The sequence below is a fragment of the Dendrobates tinctorius genome, unplaced genomic scaffold (assembly GCF_039654945.1).
Source record: "Dendrobates tinctorius isolate UK_male_01 unplaced genomic scaffold, ASM3965494v1 ptg000177l, whole genome shotgun sequence".
NCBI lineage: Eukaryota > Metazoa > Chordata > Amphibia > Anura > Dendrobatidae > Dendrobates > Dendrobates tinctorius.
This window is the reverse complement of record NW_027361844.1, coordinates 1,519,062-1,537,494: the sequence shown is the minus strand read 5'-3', so window position 1 is coordinate 1,537,494 and position 18,433 is coordinate 1,519,062. Positions and strand designations below refer to the sequence as shown.

The 18,433-nt window shown below is 42.9% G+C and overlaps 1 protein-coding gene across 2 annotated transcripts in view; it reads right to left on the bottom strand.

Annotated features, from left to right (window-relative positions):
* LOC141054217 (aldehyde oxidase-like) overlaps nt 1–18,433 on the bottom strand; it is a 234,811-nt gene that overhangs the window by 130,245 nt on the left and 86,133 nt on the right. For both annotated transcript variants that reach the window (XM_073551447.1, XM_073551448.1), the window contains one exon: nt 6,958–7,080. In XM_073551447.1, coding sequence (XP_073407548.1) covers nt 6,958–7,080 — 123 coding nt within the window. The remainder of the gene's footprint in view (nt 1–6,957; nt 7,081–18,433) is intronic.

Sequence of the window (18,433 nt, the reverse complement as noted above, 5' to 3'; positions counted from 1 at the left end):
TACTGTCTGCAATCTGCCAAAAACCCTACCAAAAATAGTGTCCAACACATCTGATAGCAAAATTAACCCTGAAGTCACTAGACTTCTCCCACTATATCAGCACTCTGAAATATTCTGAGACAGAGCAAAAAGAGACCAATCTAATATGGGACAAAAAAAAGCAAACTGGCAAATACAGATAAATAAAAGTGGAAATTCAGCACAACCCAGCCGGGCTGGCTGACCACACAAACAACTGAACTGAACAACAAGAGCAAGTGTAAACATTAGCAAAAACAAACTTAACTTGAGAAGACTGGAACAGAGCTGAGTCTAAGACCTGAGAAGCAGACTGAATCACCAGCACCAGCATAGGGCGTCAGCTGTCTTATATCCAGTCTGATACTCCAGAGATCCAATCATTATCCTCCTCACCAGGTGGCAGATCACTACCAATTAAACCAACCTCACTACCGCCTGTCACCACCAGAGGGAGAACGGAAGGAGAACTCTGAACTGGTGGAGCAGAAAATGAGCTCATAACAGGGAGCCCAGTATCACACAGGATAGGATTAGATACACAGCTTAGCAGTCAGTATCAGACAGGAGAGGATTAGACACATGGCTCAGCAGTCAGTATCACACAGGATAGGATTAGATACACAGCTCAGCAGTCAGTATCACACAGGATAGGATTAGATACACAGCTCAGCAGTCAGTATCACACAGGATAGGAATAGATACACGGCTCAGCAGACAGTATCACACAGAATAGGATTAGATACACGGCTCTGCAGTCAGTATCACACAGGATAGGATTAGATACATGGCTCAGCAGTCAGTATCACACAAGATAGGATTAGATACACGGCTGAGCAGAAAGTATCACACAGGAAAGGGTTAGTTACACAGCTCAGCAGACATTATCACACAGAATAGGATTAGATACACAGCTCGCGTTCCAATTCATCAAAAATTTTGCCTATTATTCTTATCATTTCTATGGTGTTATCGTCCTTCTGTAAAGCTGGAAATAACACAATTTATTACCGTGCCAACTCAGACCACCCTCTGACACAGACTGCAGGGGGAGCCCAGTATCACACAGGATATGATTAGATACACAGCTCAGCAGTCAGTATCACACAGGATAGGATTAGATACATAGCTCAGCAGTCAGTATAACACAGGATAGGAATAGATGCACGGCTCAGCAGACAGTATCACACAGGATAGGATTAGATACACAGCTCAGCACACAGTATCATACAGATTAGTATTAGATACACGGCTCAGCAGACAGTATCACACAGAATAGGATTAGATACACGGCTCTGCAGTCAGTATCACACAGAATAGGATTAGGTACACGGCTCAGTAGTCAGTATCACACATGATAGGATTAGATACACGGCTGAGCAGAAAGTATCACACAGGAAAGGTTTAGGTGCACAGCTCAGCACACAGTATCACACAGAATAGTATTAGATACACGGCTGAGCAGAAAGTATCACACAGGAGAGGATTAGGTACACAGCTCAGCAGACATTATCACACAGGATAGGGTTAGATACACAGATACACATGTTGTTTATCAAAAGTGAAAATCCAATCTACACGAAGATTTCATCCATTTTAAGTTTATGCTTAGAACATACAACACTGCCCTTCACCTCTCAAAACAAACCTATTTCAACACCCTCATCACCTCACTGTCCAATAACCCGAAACGTCTCTTTGACACTTTTCATTCCCTACTCAATCCAAGAGTACAGGCCCCAACCACGGAGCTCCGAGCTGACGATCTGGCCACTTACTTCAAAGAAAAAATTGACCAGATCCGACAGGAAATTATCTCCAAATCCCCTCATACCATGCACTGTCCTCCCTCCCCCACTGCATCTAACTCACTCTCTGATTTTGAACCAGTCACAGAAGAAGAAGTAAGCAGGCTCCTTGCATCTTCTCGCCCAACTACTTGCACCAGTGACCCATTTCCGTCACATTTCCTCCAGTCCCTTTCCCCTGCTGTCACCCCTCACCTAACTAAAATATTTAACCTCTCTCTCTCTTCTGGTATTTTTCCCTCCTCATTTAAGCATGCCATCATACATCCACTACTTAAAAAACCATCCCTCGAACAAAACTGTGCCGCTAACTATAGACCTGTCTCTAATCTTCCCTTCATCTCTAAACTCCTGGAACGCCTGGTCCACTCCCGTCTTATCCGCTATCTCTCAGAAAACTCTGTTCTCGACCCTCTCCAATCCGGTTTCCGCTCTTTACACTCCACTGAAACTGCCCTCACTAAAGTCTCTAATGATCTGCTAACAGCTAAAACAAATGGTCATTACTCCATGCTAATTCTCTTGGATCTCTCTGCAGCATTCGACACTGTGGATCATCAGCTCCTCCTCACTATGCTCCATTCCATTGGCCTCAAGGACACCGTTCTCTCCTGGTTCTCCTCCTATCTCTCCGACCGCTCCTTTACTGTTTCTTTTGCCGGTTCCTCCTCCTCTCACCTTCCCCTTACTGTTGGGGTTCCTCAAGGATCGGTTCTAGGCCCCCTCCTCTTCTCCTTGTACACTGCCCCTATTGGTCAAACAATCAGTAGATTTGGTTTCCATTACCATCTCTATGCTGATGACACCCAATTATACGCTTCTTCTCCTGACATCACGCCAGCCTTTCTAGAAAACACTGGCGATTGTCTAAACGCTGTGTCTAATATCATGTCCTCACTATATCTGAAACTGAACCTGTCAAAGACTGAACTCCTTGTGTTTCCTCCCGCTACTAATGTACCTACACCCGACATTGCCATTTCCGTCTGTGGTTCCACTATTACTCCCCAGCAACATGCCCGCTGTCTTGGGGTCATACTTGATTCCGAGCTTTCCTTTGCCCCCCACATTCGATCACTGGCTCGCTCTTGTCATCTGCACCTCAAAAACATTTCTAGAATTCGACCTTTTCTTACTTTTGACTCTGCAAAAACTCTTACTGTTTCTCTTATTCATTCTCGTCTCGACTATTGTAACTCTCTTCTAATCGGTCTCCCTCTTACAAAACTCTCCCCTTTCCAATCTGTCTTGAATGCTGCAGCCAGGATCATATTCCTCACCAATCGTTACACCGATGCCTCTACCTTGTGCCAGTCATTACACTGGCTACCCATCCACTCCAGAATTCAGTATAAACTTATTACCCTCACCCACAAAGCCCTCCATGGCTCAGCACCACCCTACATCTCCTCCCTTGTTTCAGTATACCACCCTACCCGCGCCCTCCGTTCTGCTGATGACCTGAGGTTAGTATCCTCAATAGTCAGAACCTCCCACTCCCGTCTCCAAGACTTTACACGTGCCGCGCCAATTCTTTGGAATGCACTTCCCAGGTCAATACGATTAGTCCCCAATCCCCACAATTTTAAGCGTGTCCTGAAAACGCATTTATTCAGACTGGCCTATCGCCTCAACACATTAACCTAACCTATCCCTGTGTGGCAGAGCCAAAAGTTTTACCATAACCAGGTTCCCAGCATCATGTTCCCACATGCTTTATGCATCCATTAGCCCTTTGTGTCTGTACTGTTACACACTTAACATTATGGCTGGTCCATACAATCAGGGCAACTGTTACCACCCACCTTTCGTGTCTACCTCTTTCCTCATAGACTGTAAGCTTGCGAGCAGGGCCCTCATTCCTCTTGGTATTTGTTATAATCTACTGTATGTGATTATTGTTATGCTGTAATGTCTATTGTCTGTACAAATCCCCTCTGAAATGTAAAGTGCTGCGGAATATGTCGGCGCTATAAAAATAAAATTTATTATTATATTATTATTATTATTATTAAAAGTGTCTTGAATGAGTTGAAAATAAAATACTATCAATACTTGGGTAATCGTTTAGTTAATTTGTGTTGCAAATCTGTAGCGTTGAATATATGATGTGAAATGTTTTTATGTGCAATATAATCATTATAATTTGTTATAACTAACCACAGTTGGTTACTATGCTCAGGCAACGCCGGGCTCTTCAGCTAATATATATATATATATATATATATATATATATATATATATATATATATACACACATACTGTAGATATATATATATATACACACACACACACAGTATATATACTGTATATATATATATATATATATATACATATATATATATATAAAGTTTTCCCAACCAGTAATGCAATGGTTTCTAGTGATAGAATAAAAAAGGAAAACAGCACAAAAAGATGAAAAAACTGAAAAAAGTGGACTTTATTAAATAATAATAAAGTCTACTTTTTTGATCTTTTTGTACTTTTTCTATTCTCTCTCTATATAATATATATTATATATAGTACTAACAACCATAGCAAAACCAAAACAGAGAAATTATGCCAAGAGAATAATTTAAGAAATTATCAAAAAGTATCAATTTTATTGACTAAAAAAACATAACAATTCCAAGAATTACACACATAAAAAACAGCCCGGTGGGTGAGAAAACCTATTTCATTAGTGGGGACCCTGGGAGTTTTTTTTATGCCAGATTAAAAGCATAAGCAGGGATAATTTACATTCAATATACTCTGCAACTGATATATTTGGGCATCTGTATCCTTTTAAATCATGATTCCTTGCATTTTACATACTCAGTAAAGTAATGTACCATACCATCTGTGTTTGTGGGATTTACTTTTTACTTTTCTGATGTTGATAAGTATAACTTTTATGGTGAACATATGACTAGTCATTTGGAGATAGCAAAAAGCAGCCGACAGCACAACGGAGGAATGGATGCCAGTTCAAAGGTTCATGGACCCAAATGAACAATAGTCCAAAATAAGGAAGAGGAACAGCATCCGGTCTGGGTGAAAAATTGTATCAAAGATTTATTCTGCCAGTAACGTTTCGGCCATATTGAAAAAGGCCACAATATGGCCGAAACGTTACTGGCAGAATAAATCTTTGATACAATTTTTCACCCAGACCGGATGCTGTTCCTCTTCCTTATTTTAGTCATTTGGAGATATCTCTCTATACTAAGTATACAATTTGTCAATTTATAATCATGCATTAAAAAAACTCTCAGGGTCATCACTATCCAATTGGGTTTCTTGGAATTTTATATGTTTTTAGATTATATCTAATAAAATTGATTCTTTTTAATCATTTCAAAAATTATTGTCCTGGCATAATTTCTCTGTTTTGGTTTTGCCTTTTTTACTTATTCGAATTAATGAATTGTTTCACAGATATTTCTATGGTGTTACTAATAATGTCTGCAATGTGGTTCTATGTATGTAACTGTTAGGTGGCCGAGCATGCACAGTCAATCATTCCTCAGTCACTGCAGTTGTGACATTTTCCTGGCTTGCTCTCTATAGTGCATGAAAAAGCCGCGGGTAGTATGTAGACTTGGCTAAGCATGCGCAGTCAATCTCTCATGGTAGCTGCACTCAACTGGATTCCTCCATCTCGTTCGGATCTGTACGTACAACCTCCAGCTTTTTACTGCACCAGAAAAGAGCCAGCCAGGATGGAAAATGTACTTTTCAGTTGACCACAATAAAAGTGATAAATAATGATTGACTGCGCATGCTCAGCCACATGTACATATTACCCGCGGCTTTTTACTGCACTCAGAGAGCCAGCCAGGAAAATGTCATATACGTGAACATATACGTGAACAGAATCACTTTGCAGGCATTATTAATATTATTACTATCACTCTCTGGAATCATTCTTATGATGAAGCATGAATATATTTATAATCTTGTATTAATTTTAATATACGTATACTGAAAAAAGTTCAAAAAATACAGTTTTCTTGATAATAAATGTAAATATGATGGTAGTACAACCATTTAAGGCTATGTGCACATGATGCGGATTGGTTGTTTTTCCGCAGCGCTTTGTTCAGCATGGAAATGCACCAAAAATGCAAAGGATTACTAAAGCAAGGTTAATCAATGGGAATCCAGAATTGTTGTGCACATGCGGAAAATTCCATCCTGATTCGCAGCGTTTTATTTTCTGCAGCATGTCAATTCTTTTTGTGGCTCTGCAGTGTTTTTCACCCATTGACTTACATTGAGTCACTCAAATCTGCAGCAAAAACGCAGGTGTAAAAAAGTTTGCGGATTTCCTGCTGACTTGGCGCCAAAAACGCAGATTTGGCAAAGGAAATTATGTCAGAGGCAGGAAGAGTTTGTGGGCGGAGAATCTAGTGCCCATCTTGGTTGAAGCACATCAACAATGGAGATTGGACATGAAAATGATATCAGTTTTTTACTTTTTAAATAATATATCTTTATTTAGCAAAAACAAAAATCCGCAAGCAAATCCATATATCAATGCACATGTAAATCCGCATAAAAAACGCATAAAATCCGCATAAAAAGCGAGTGGAATTTCTACAGCATTTTTTGCCAAGAGAGGCAGAAATTTCTGCAAGTAAATCCGCAACGTGCGCACATAGCCTTACTGTTATCATATTCTACATGAGATATTTATTGCAGTACCCTTGATTGTATAACACACTTCAGATTTTTAACTTCCATGAATCAATTACAATGGCCAGATATAAAAGTGACAGTTATTACTGACATGTTAAAAATACAAAATCCAGTTTTAAATATCTATGAGAATTCTTTAGCAGATTGGCTAATGATAGAAGGCTAGTTTTCTTGATTCTATGCCAAAAAAAAAATGTATTCTTGATTTTTTAAAGTAGATATTTCACCATAATATGCTGCCGAATACACAGCTGGGAAGGGGTAGAACGGGGATCAGTGCTCCCCTCGTGAATACAGTGAACCATGAGTCTGCTGTATTCTGTGTAAGGTCCTATCGTTCCTTTTGTATGACCGACAGGAGTGTGGCCACCATTTGGCTAATATTTTCTAGCCTACAGTTGTTTTTTCATTTCTAGTATTCAAACCCTGAAAGATTACAACAACACACCTCAATAGTCAGAATAACTGGCTTCAAATTCTCATAGACAATATTGACTTTGGCCGCTGCTTTCTTAGCTTGAGCCGGAGTGTCGGCCAATACTGCACAGATAATCTGACCCACGCACAGCACCTGCGAGGCAGAAAGAAGTTTAAGGTAAATGTGAAAGTCTCAATTTATTTCTTAGAATGGAAAAAAGTACAAATGGTACATTTAAAACACAATTCATAAGTGAAGTGAATTAATTTTTTAAAGTTTCATTGTTCCGTTATGCAACTTTTTCTTTGACTGGCTACCTATACAGATGTATGATAGTCCAGCTTACAATATGGTTGCTTCTGGTAGATGCTGGGGACAGTTATTTTTTTAAAAAACTGAGTTACTGATAAATCTGAAATCTTCTCACTAGAGTTGAGCGATACCGTCCGATACTTCAAAGTATCGTATCGGATGGTATCGGCCGATCTTTAAAAAAAGTATCGGTATCGCCGATTCCGATACCGGAAGTCCCATTCAAGTCTATGGGACTTCCGGTATCGGAATAAGAAAATCCCTTTCCTGCCCTTGTACAGCCTCTCTGGGGTCTGTACGGGCCTTTCGGGGGGCTGTGCCGGCCTGCCAGGGGGGCTGTGCAGGCTCCGGTGGTCTGTGCCGGCCTGCCGGTGGTCTGTGCAGGCTCCGGGGGGCTGTGCCGGCCTGCCGGGGGGCTGTGCCGGCCTGCCGGGGGGCTGTGCCGGCCTGCCGGGGGGCTGTGCCGGCCTGCCGGTGGTCTGTGCAGGCTCCGGGGGTCTGTGCAGGCATCGTCCGATGGGACTACAAGTCCCATCGGGCGATGCCTGCTACCATGACAGTGATTGACACATTAGCCAATGATGGGACAGTAGTAGTCCCATCATCCGGCTAATGTGTTAAATGTAAAAAAAAAAAAAAAAAATTACATGCTACATACATACAACATGCATACTACATACATGCTACATTCATACTACATAAATACTACATGCAACATACATACTACATATATACTACATGCATGCTACATACATACTGCATGCTACATACATACCACATATATACTACATACATACTACATGCATGCTACATGCATGCTACATGCTACATACATAACACATATATACTACATGCATGCTACATACATACTACATGCTACATACTACATATATACTACATGCATGCTACATACTACATGCTACATACATACTACATATATACTACATGCATGCTACATACATACTGCATGCTACATGCATGCTACATACATACTACATACATACTACATGCTACATACATACTACATATATACTACATGCATGCTACATGCATGCTACATACATACCACATACATAACACATATATACTACATGCATGCTACATACATACTACATGCTACATACATACTACATATATACTACATGCATGCTACATACATACTACATGCATGCTACATACTACATGCTACATACATACTACATATATACTACATGCATGCTACATACATACTACATGCTACATACATACCACATACATACTACATATATACTACATGCATGCTACATACATACTACATATATACTACATGCATGCTACATACATACTACATGCTACATACATACCACATACATGCTACATATATACTACATGCATGCTACATACATACTACATATATACTACATGCATGCTACATACATACTGCATGCTACATGCATGCTACATACATACTACATACATACTACATGCTACATACATACCACATATATACTACATACATACAATACATTCATACAATACATACATAGACATACAGTACATATAACATAGAGTAACATACTTACCAATACTTGTCACATTGTTCCCCGAAGCCATTGTCGTCTACGGAATAAATATTAACATAACAAACCACAAAAATACTCACCCACGATCCGAAGCAGTCCACGAGTGTGTCCCACGACGATCTTGGGTAGAGAACTGCAGCATCAGCTGTTGCTGCCGTTCTCTACGGGCTGCAGGAATCCAATGACGGAAGGTAGGTATCCTTCCGCACTGTATTCCTCCGCCACTTAAAAAAAAAAGTCCCTAGTCTCACTTTATGCCATTGCTGTGTGGGAAATTCCCACGCAGCAATGGCATAAAGTGAGACTAGGGACTTTTTTTTTTTTAAGTGGCGGAGGAATACAGTGCGGAAGGATACCTACCTTCCGTCATTGGATTCCTGCAGCCCGTAGAGAACGGCAGCATCATCTGATGCTGCAGTTCTCTACCCAAGATCGTCGTGGGACACACTCGTGGACTGCTTCGGATCGTGGGTGAGTATTTTTGTGGTTTGTTATGTTAATATTTATTCCGTAGACGACAATGGCTTCGGGGAACAATGTGACAAGTATTGGTAAGTATGTTACTCTATGTTATATGTACTGTATGTCTATGTATGTATTGTATGAATGTATTGTATGTATGTAGTATATATGTGGTATGTATGTAGCATGTAGTATGTATGTAGTATGTATGTAGCATGCATGTAGTATGTATGTAGCATGCATGTAGTATATATGTAGTATGTATGTAGCATGCATGTAGTATGTATGTAGCATGTAGTATGTATGTAGTATGTATGTAGTATGTATGTGGTATGTATGTAGCATGTAGTATGTATGTAGCATGCATGTAGTATATATGTAGTATGTATGTAGTATGTATTGTATGTATGTAGTATATATGTGGTATGTATGTAGCATGTAGTATGTATGTAGCATGCATGTAGTATATATGTAGTATGTAGTATGTATGTAGTATGTATGTGGTATGTATGTAGCATGTAGTATGTATGTAGTATGTATGTAGTATGTATGTAGTATGTATGTAGTATGTAGTATGTATGTAGCATGCATGTAGTATATATGTAGTATGTATGTAGCATGCATGTAGTATGTATGTAGCATGCAGTATGTATGTAGCATGTATGTAGTATATATGTAGTATGTATGTAGCATGTATGTAGTATGTATGTAGTATATATGTAGTATGTATGTAGCATGTAGTATGTATGTAGCATGTATGTAGTATGTATGTAGTATTTTTTTTTTTTTAACATTTAACACATTAGCCGGATGATGGGACTACTACTGTCCCATCATTGGCTAATGTGTCAATCACTGTCATGGTAGCAGGCATCGCCAGATGGGACTTGTAGTCCCATCGGACGATGCTTGCACAGACCCCCGGACATCAGCACAGCCCCCCGGCAGGCCGGCACAGCCCCCCGGCAGGCCGGCACAGCCCCCCGGCAGGCCGGTACAGACCCCCACAGGGTGCACAGACCACCGGCAGGCCGGCACAGACCCCCGGCAGGCCGGTACAGACCCCGGGCAGTCCACACAGCCCCCCGGCAGGCCGGCAGAGACCCCCGGAAGGCCCGAAATGACGGCGCATCATGATGCGCACACACCGCGCATCATGATGACGTCAGGCCGTCAATCAACTGAACTTCCGATTCCGATGCCGAATTCAGATATTGAAAAAATATCGGAAGTCGGTATCGGAATTCCGATACAGCAAGTATCGGCCGATACCCGATACTTGCGGTATCGGAATGCTCAACACTACTTCTCACTCTTCAACTCGCTGTCATTGGGGCTTGAATGAATTCTTGGTCAAGGACCCTAATGCTAAGAAAACTTTAATCCTCTTTCTGATTTTTTTCCAACCTAACGATGGGTTGGTGTCCAACCCTACATCCTATGGGAAGCTTATAACGCAGTGATGAGAGATCACTGTATTAAGGAGTGGACTAGAATTTAAAAAAAAATGCTAACCTTTTATATACTAAACTTGTAAGAGTAACAAGCAGGAACATGGGATGCAGTGACGGGACGCAGGCAGAGCAAGGGTTAACAGGTTTATTTACAGGGGAAATACTCCATGCAGGGAGGTAAATTATTAAACAGTATTAAAGAAAACAGTATTAAAGGCACAGTACAATACAACAGTTCAAATATTAGCAAACGTATAAGACCTGTTTAACACTTCCGTTTGTGACCATCAGTCAAGATCCGCCGATTTGGAAAAAAAACGGATCCACCATTTTTCTTGGCGGATCCGTTTTTTTCCTCATAGACGTGCATTATCGGCGGATCTTGATGGATGGTTGTCCATTTGATCCGTTTTTGTACGGATCTGCCAAGATTTTGGCGTCCGCTCAACGGCCCGGATGGAGCATGTAACGTTTTTTTCGTGTCCGGATCCGCTATTTGCCGATTTAACCCACGTTTATGTCTGGCTGCTGGACAAAATTGACAAAACTAACTCTCTCTCTCTCCTCCTTTCCCCAGGCACGGTTCCTTTAAATTTTTCCCTTCGGCGAATCCGTACATCCGCCGATCCGCTGACCCCCGTTTCTGTCAGTCCGCCTGCGGATCCGTTTTCCACTATTTTGGCGGATTTTAACTGACAGAAAAAACTAAAGTGTGAAACAGGCCTAAGGAAGTCAATACAGCAGCTCCTGCTGCGAACTCAATGATGCCGGCAACGACTAACGCAGTGTCCTCATTAATGGGGTCAAGCAGACAACAATATTCCTGTCTTCTGGTGACAGTGGTCGATCTCCAGTATCTTCCACTGCCCCTAGTCCATATACTGTAGTTTCCTACAAAGGTAAGGGCCACGACTACTGTCTAAGCTCGACGAGACTCCTGCACAACTCTCCTCACAGTCTCGGTCAAGCAAGCCCAAATTGGCTGATGGTAAGAGGAGTAATAATCTGGTACGGGCCCCACGTGGCTCAGAAGTTAACGGCACGGTCAAGGTACAAGGATCTGTCCTGTCCTCGGTCACTTGTATGGGGCACGTGTGTTATACTCACGGACACGGAGCATTCTGTGCCTTGTTTTATGACAGTAACCAGACTCACGCTGTACGTCCCTTTCTCTCTGTTCCCCGCTGTTGGCGATGGGTGACGTCGGGCACTAGCTTGCACACTGTCGATGTTCTCAGGGCTTGGCACTTCTCTCTCTGGCTGCTGCACGGCTGGCTCAGCTCTACTCAGTGTGCATGTCTCAGCTCTATGAACACAGCTCGGCTCCGCTTTACACTGCTTGGCAGCGGTCTCTCTCTCTGGCGTGCTACTATACACGCTTGGCTCTGTAGGTGACGGGGCCCTTTCTATGCGACCCCTCGCAGTGTCGGTGCTTCATTCAAGGGACAAGGGAAGCAGAGCGCGCCACTCACTGCTCTGCACGCTGCTCTGCCCTGGCGCCAAACTGCTCTGCTTCGAGCGCTTTTTTTCCTTTTATCTCCCTGCTGCTGTGCGCCCTTTTCTGGCTCTTCCCGCCCCATCCTGTCAGCAGGAAGCCCCGTCTCTCTCATGCTTCCCTCATGCAGCAGGGGAAGGTCCATCCAACTCAGGCTTTCCCCCGGGAACAATGGATGCAGCCTCTTCAGTTCCCGACCCGGCATGCATGCAGGTACCCGCGGTCCGGTCTATCTCCTTACAAACTCAACTCCCAACTTAAAATATTGGAACGTCAATTAACCACTTCTCCATGTAAGAGAAAACTAAGAAACGTGATAGTGACCAGAGATATACTGAAAGATTTATCTATACGAATGATTGAGAGATAGCTCCTCTACTCTCAACAAAAATATTAATAAAAAGGCAAAAGGGCTCACACTCTACCGGCCCATCAGCTTAAAGAACGCACTATAGCCTCGAGATATCAGGAGGTGGAGAGCTCAGTCCAATAAAATTCCACGAATATAATGAATATATTTTACAACTTTTACAAAAAAATTATACAATCTCCAAGAGATGCTTTGTTCGAGTCAGAAACGTTAGACACTTTATTGAAAAATTACTTAATCTCTAAACTACTGATTACTCAGGAAAAGATAACAGACATTCTGAAAGATCTGCCTTTGAGTAAGAGCCCAGGGTCAGATGTCCTGACATACCTGTATTACAAAACAATTGCTGAGGTGCTTACCCTATATATGACTAGATTGTTTAACTCAGTTAGGGAAGGCTCACCCATACCAAACTCTTTATCACATTCTTATCTAATTCTCATTCCTAAACCAGGCAGGGACCCTTTAGATTGCTCTAATTAGAGACCAAAAAAAATTACTAAACTCGGATTTGAAAATATTACAGTGCCCTTTGGCTAAAGGGCCTGTCACACTAAGAGATATCGCTAGCAATATCGCTATAACTAGTGACGTTATAGCGATATTGCTAGCGATATCGCTATGTGTGATACTTACCTACAACCCGCTCCCCCGCTGCTTATCGCTGATCGCCGAGAACAGGCTGGACTTTTTCTCGTCGTCAGCTTCCTGCGGCGCTTCCTGCTGTGACGACGAGCGAAGCGTGGAGCCGGGTGGGAGGACGCAGGATCGCCTGGTGTGACAGGTAAGTAGCGACCCCCGTCCCCAGCGATGTCGCTAGTGAGATCTGCCTGTGTGGCAGCTCACTAGCGACCACTTAGCGATGTACCAGCGATCCTGACCGCGTCATATCGCTGGTCGGGATCGCTGGTACATCGCTAAGTGTGACAGTACCTTAACAGATCTAATTATTAGCTGCCTCAACCGGTGGGTTTTGGGCCTTTTTATCAGGGTAGGATAACACTAGAAGGATGATAGACTTGATAGACCAGTCCAACAGAAGCAAAAGATAGGCCCTTGTCTTGAGCCTGGATGCAGAGAAGGCTTTTGATCACCTTAACTGGTTCTTTCTGTTCAGGATGATGGATTGTCTCAGGCGCTTTTCTTACAGTCTTATGGGCCCTATACAAATCCCCCTTGGCTTCTATAAATCTTCCCTTTCATATTTCACCTAGTTTTAACACCTTTAATGGCATGAGACAAGGGTGTCCCCTCTCTCCTCTTTTATTTGGAATGTGTATTAAACCCTTGACAGCAATGATCAGTCAGAACATTAACATCTCAGCGCTGGAAATTAAAAATAGGATATTAAAAATTTCATTATTTGCGGATGATATCTTACTAACCCTTACTAAACCTCAGATAACTGTCCCTAACCTTATGGATACACTGAAGCATTACCTTTGAATATTTCCCCTAAGGCCTCTTTCACACTTCAGTTTTTTGCAATCAGTCACAATCGGGCAGGTTTTGAAAAAAAACGGATCCTCAATTTTCTTTTGAGGATCCGTTTTTTTCCCCATTGACTTCCATTAGTGGCGGATTGTGACGGATTGCCGTCCGTTGCATCCGTTTTTTTTCAGGATCCGCCAAAAGTTGATGTCCGTCACCATCCTCAAAGATTTGAAAACGGAGCTTGCAACGTTTTTTTCTCTCGCGGATCCTCCAGACACTCATTTAACCCAAAACTCTTTCTGGGTGCCGGACAAAAAAAAACCCCTCTCTCTCTCTCTCTCTCTCTCTCTCTCTCTGTTTAGCCTTGGCGAAAATGTCTCTCATCCCTAAGCTAATCTACTACTTTGAGGTTTTCCCTGTCAGGGCTCCTCTGAGGGAACTTAAATCTTTGCAAGCTGCTATAATGAGATTCAAAGAATTTCCAAACAAATTCTCACTACTCATAAACTACAGGGGGTCTTCTCAGTCCCAGATATCATTAAATATTACTGGGCAACTCACTAAAGAATTATATCTTTGTGGGCAACATTATGGGCATATTATAAATGAACAGAGATTGGAAAGCTGTGGCTGGCCCCTGTACATCCAAGCTCCCTTTTGTGGTCAACTCGGCCTAACAAATTATCATACTCTCTTTTGGTGCCTATGCAGTTTACATGAGAAATCTGGCTCACCTGCATGAGACATTTTGGTTTGGCTTCCCTCAAATCTCATAGAATCATAGAATCGCAGAGTTGGAAGGGACCTCCTGGGTCATCTGGTCCAACCCCCTGCTCAAAGCAGGATTCACTAAATCATCCCAGACAGTTGTCTGTCCAGCCTCTGTTTGAAGACTTCCTTTGAAGGAGAACTCACCACCTCTTGTGGCTGCCTGTTCCACTCACTGATCACCTTGTCAAAACATTTTTTCTAATATCTAATCTGTGTATCCTCACATTCAGTTTCACCCCATTGCTTCTAGTCTTTACTTGCGCAAATGAGAATAAAGATGATCTTTCTACAATGTGACAGCCCTTGAGATATTTGTAGACAGCTATTAAAGGCCCCGTCACACATAGCGAGATCGTTAGCGTGATCGCTGAAACGTCACAGGTTTTGTGACGCAACAGCAACCTCGTCAGTGATCTCGCTACATGTGACACATAGCGGCGACTGCCCCCCCTCTGGATATCGTTGATCGTGCTCGAATGTCCTAGGCCATTTTTTGATCGTTGGCGTCCCACTGGCCAGGATGCATCACTGTGTTTGACGCCGAGGAGCGACCTCATTTGTGACGCAGAACTCAGGGACGCAGGCGTCAGTCGTCATAATAGCTGCTGTTTGACAAGTTCCCAACGATCGCTGAGGTCGTTATACGGATCGTCGTATCGTTGCTGCGTTGTTGAGTAGATCTGCCTGTTTAACAGCTTACTAGCGACCATGTAGCGACGTACCAGCAATCTTTTCCAGGTCGTATCGTTGTCGGGATCGCTGGAGTGTCCCTGTGTGTAACGGGACCTTAAGTTTCCTCTCAGTCTTCTTTTTTGCAAGCTAAACATTCCCAAATCCTATAACCATTTGTAAGGAAATAGACCGGACTACGAGTACCTGCATGCCAGGTCCGGAACTAGGAAGGTTGCATCCTCTGTTCCCGGGGGGGAACCTGAGAGAGGAGGACCTTTCCCTGCTGCAGGAGGGAAGGAAGAGAGAGACAGAGCTTTCTGCTGACAGGAGGGGGCGGGGAGAACCTATAAAGAGCACGCAGCCACAGGAGTATGAGAAGGAAAAGCGCACGAAGGAGGAGAGTTTGGCACCAGGTTAGAGCAGCTCGCAGTGTGGTGAGCAGTGCGCTCCACTCCCCATCCTGACACGGAGTATCGGCGCTGCAACTGGCTGTGCAGCAGTCGACCAGACGGACAGGGACTGCTGCAGTGAGGGAAGCAATGTGCCCAGCAGCAATTCAGAGCAGAGCCATACACACAGAAGAGAGCTGAGCGGGGTGATGCAGCAGCCACAGAGAGGAGTGCGTCAGCTGGGAGCACCAGCAGTGTGCAAGCCAGTGCCCATTGTCGCCCGCCGCCAACAACGGGGATCAAAGAGAAGGTGACGTGCAGTGTAAGCCCAGTGGCTGCCAGAAAGCAAGGCGCAGAACACTCCGTGTCCGTGAGTATAACACACATGCCCCATAAGAGTGACCGGGGACAGGACAGACACTTGCACCCTGACTGAGCCATTAAACACCTGCCAAGCCACATTGGGCTCGTACAAGACCATGACCCGTATTACCATCAGACACTTGTGCCCGCTTGACTGAGAGTTGTGCAAGAGTCACGTCGGGCTTAGACAGTACCGTGGCCCGTACCCTTGTAGGCATCTACAGTATATGAACTAGGGGCAGTGGAAGGTACCGGAGACCGACCACTGTTACCAGAAGAAGGGCTTGCTGGACCCCATTAATAAGGACACCGCGTCGGCCATTGCCGGCACCATTGAGTTCGCAGCAAGAGCAGCAGTTTAAGGACTTCCTGACATCTGTGCTACTGTACTGCCGTTATTTTGAACCCTTGTTCTTCACCTTAAAATTATGCTTTGATTTAACGTACTGTTTGTCTCCCCTGTATAACCTTTTGTCTCCCATTCATGCTGTTTAACCCTTTACCTCCCTGCATGGAGTATTCCCCTGTAAATAAACCTGTTAATCCTTGCTGTGCCTGCGTCCCATCACTGCATCCTGCAATCCTGCTTGTTACCTTACACATTTCTCATAGGACATGGTTTGCAGACCGGTCACCATTCTGGTCGCTCTTCTCTGAACTTGCTCCAGCTTGTTGATGTCTTTTTTAAAATGTGGTGCCCAAAACTGGACACAGTATTCCAGATGAGGTCTGACCAAAGAGGAGTAGAGGGGTATAATGACTTCACGTGATCTAGACTGTAAGCTTCTGCTAATACATCCCAGAATTGCATTTGCCTTATTTGCTGCTGCATCACACTGTTGACTCATGTTTAGCTTATGATGTATTAGTATACCCAAGTCTTTTTCACATGTGCTGTTGCTTAGCCTTAATCCTCTCATTCTGTATATGCTTTTTTCATTTTTATTGCTCAGAGGTAGTACTTTTTTATTTTTCCATGTTAAAAACCATTCTGATAGTTGCTGCCCACCGCTCCAGTTTGTTTATATCTTTTTGAATCCTTTCTCTCTTCTCTAGTATTAGCTATCACTCCTAGCTTTGTGTCATCAGCAAATTTAATCAGTTTACCCTCAATTTCTTCATTTAAATCATTGATAAAGATGTTGAACAATACAGGGCCCAGAACAGAGCCATGTGTTACCCCACTTGAGACATTCTTCCAAGTGGATGTGCAGCCATTTATGACAACACAGCCATTTATGACAAATCTCTAGTGATGTCCTTCATTTATCAACCTTTAATCCCAAATACTTTGGAGCCAGCGATGGTTCACCCTTAGATCTCAGCAGAACTTGCTAGATCCTGCAATATATATTCTCAACATTACCCCTAGAGAGATGGGGAAAACCTAATCTAAATGGTAATTTCATATATTAATGACTACTAGGTGCCTGATTACTCTTCAGTGGAAACAGTCCAACCCACCTTCCTATCAGAACTTGTTAAACAGAATTTATGACATATGAACAATGGAATATTTGATAGCTTTACTGAATACAAAGGTAGACCTTTTTGAATCCATTTGGGCTCCCTGGGATTATTTCTGGGCTCAACTTAATAATTAAGATCTCCATGTTTATTGATTCCTCCCTTTCATTTCTTCAATGTGTGTGTGCCTTTTGTCTGTCAAATGTTATAAAGAATACTCTGTTTCGATTAACTGGATGGGGTCTGGTTTAAATGGCTCAGTGGATAACTCTCATACGAGAGTTGAGTAGACCTTCAATTTTCCATTGCAGATTTTCCATGCAAAATGTATAGGGGCTACTAGAGGGCCCTAGGGTCCTTGAGATAAGTCTTAATGTACTCTATTCCAAATATATATATATATATATATATATATATATATATTGTGGTGTAGTGACGCTGTGTGGGTGTCCTAGGAGAGAGGATGAGTGGCAGGATGCTGAATGATCGTTATGTATCCCAAGGTAGGTGGCCTTGGGATGGAAGCTTGGATATGTGTGTTGATCAGCAGAGGTACTGCTGAGCTTTTGCTACACTGTGTCAGGGAGAGCTTTCCAAGTAGCTGGTGAGACGGGTGTGACCAGCTACCTACAAATCCACCCAGGGGTTTGTGATTAAAAATGCCTATAGTGAAGACTATGTGAGTGTGCTTGTAGGACCTGTGATGAGGTCATAGCCATGTGATCCGGTGGGCATGGCTACCGACCATATAT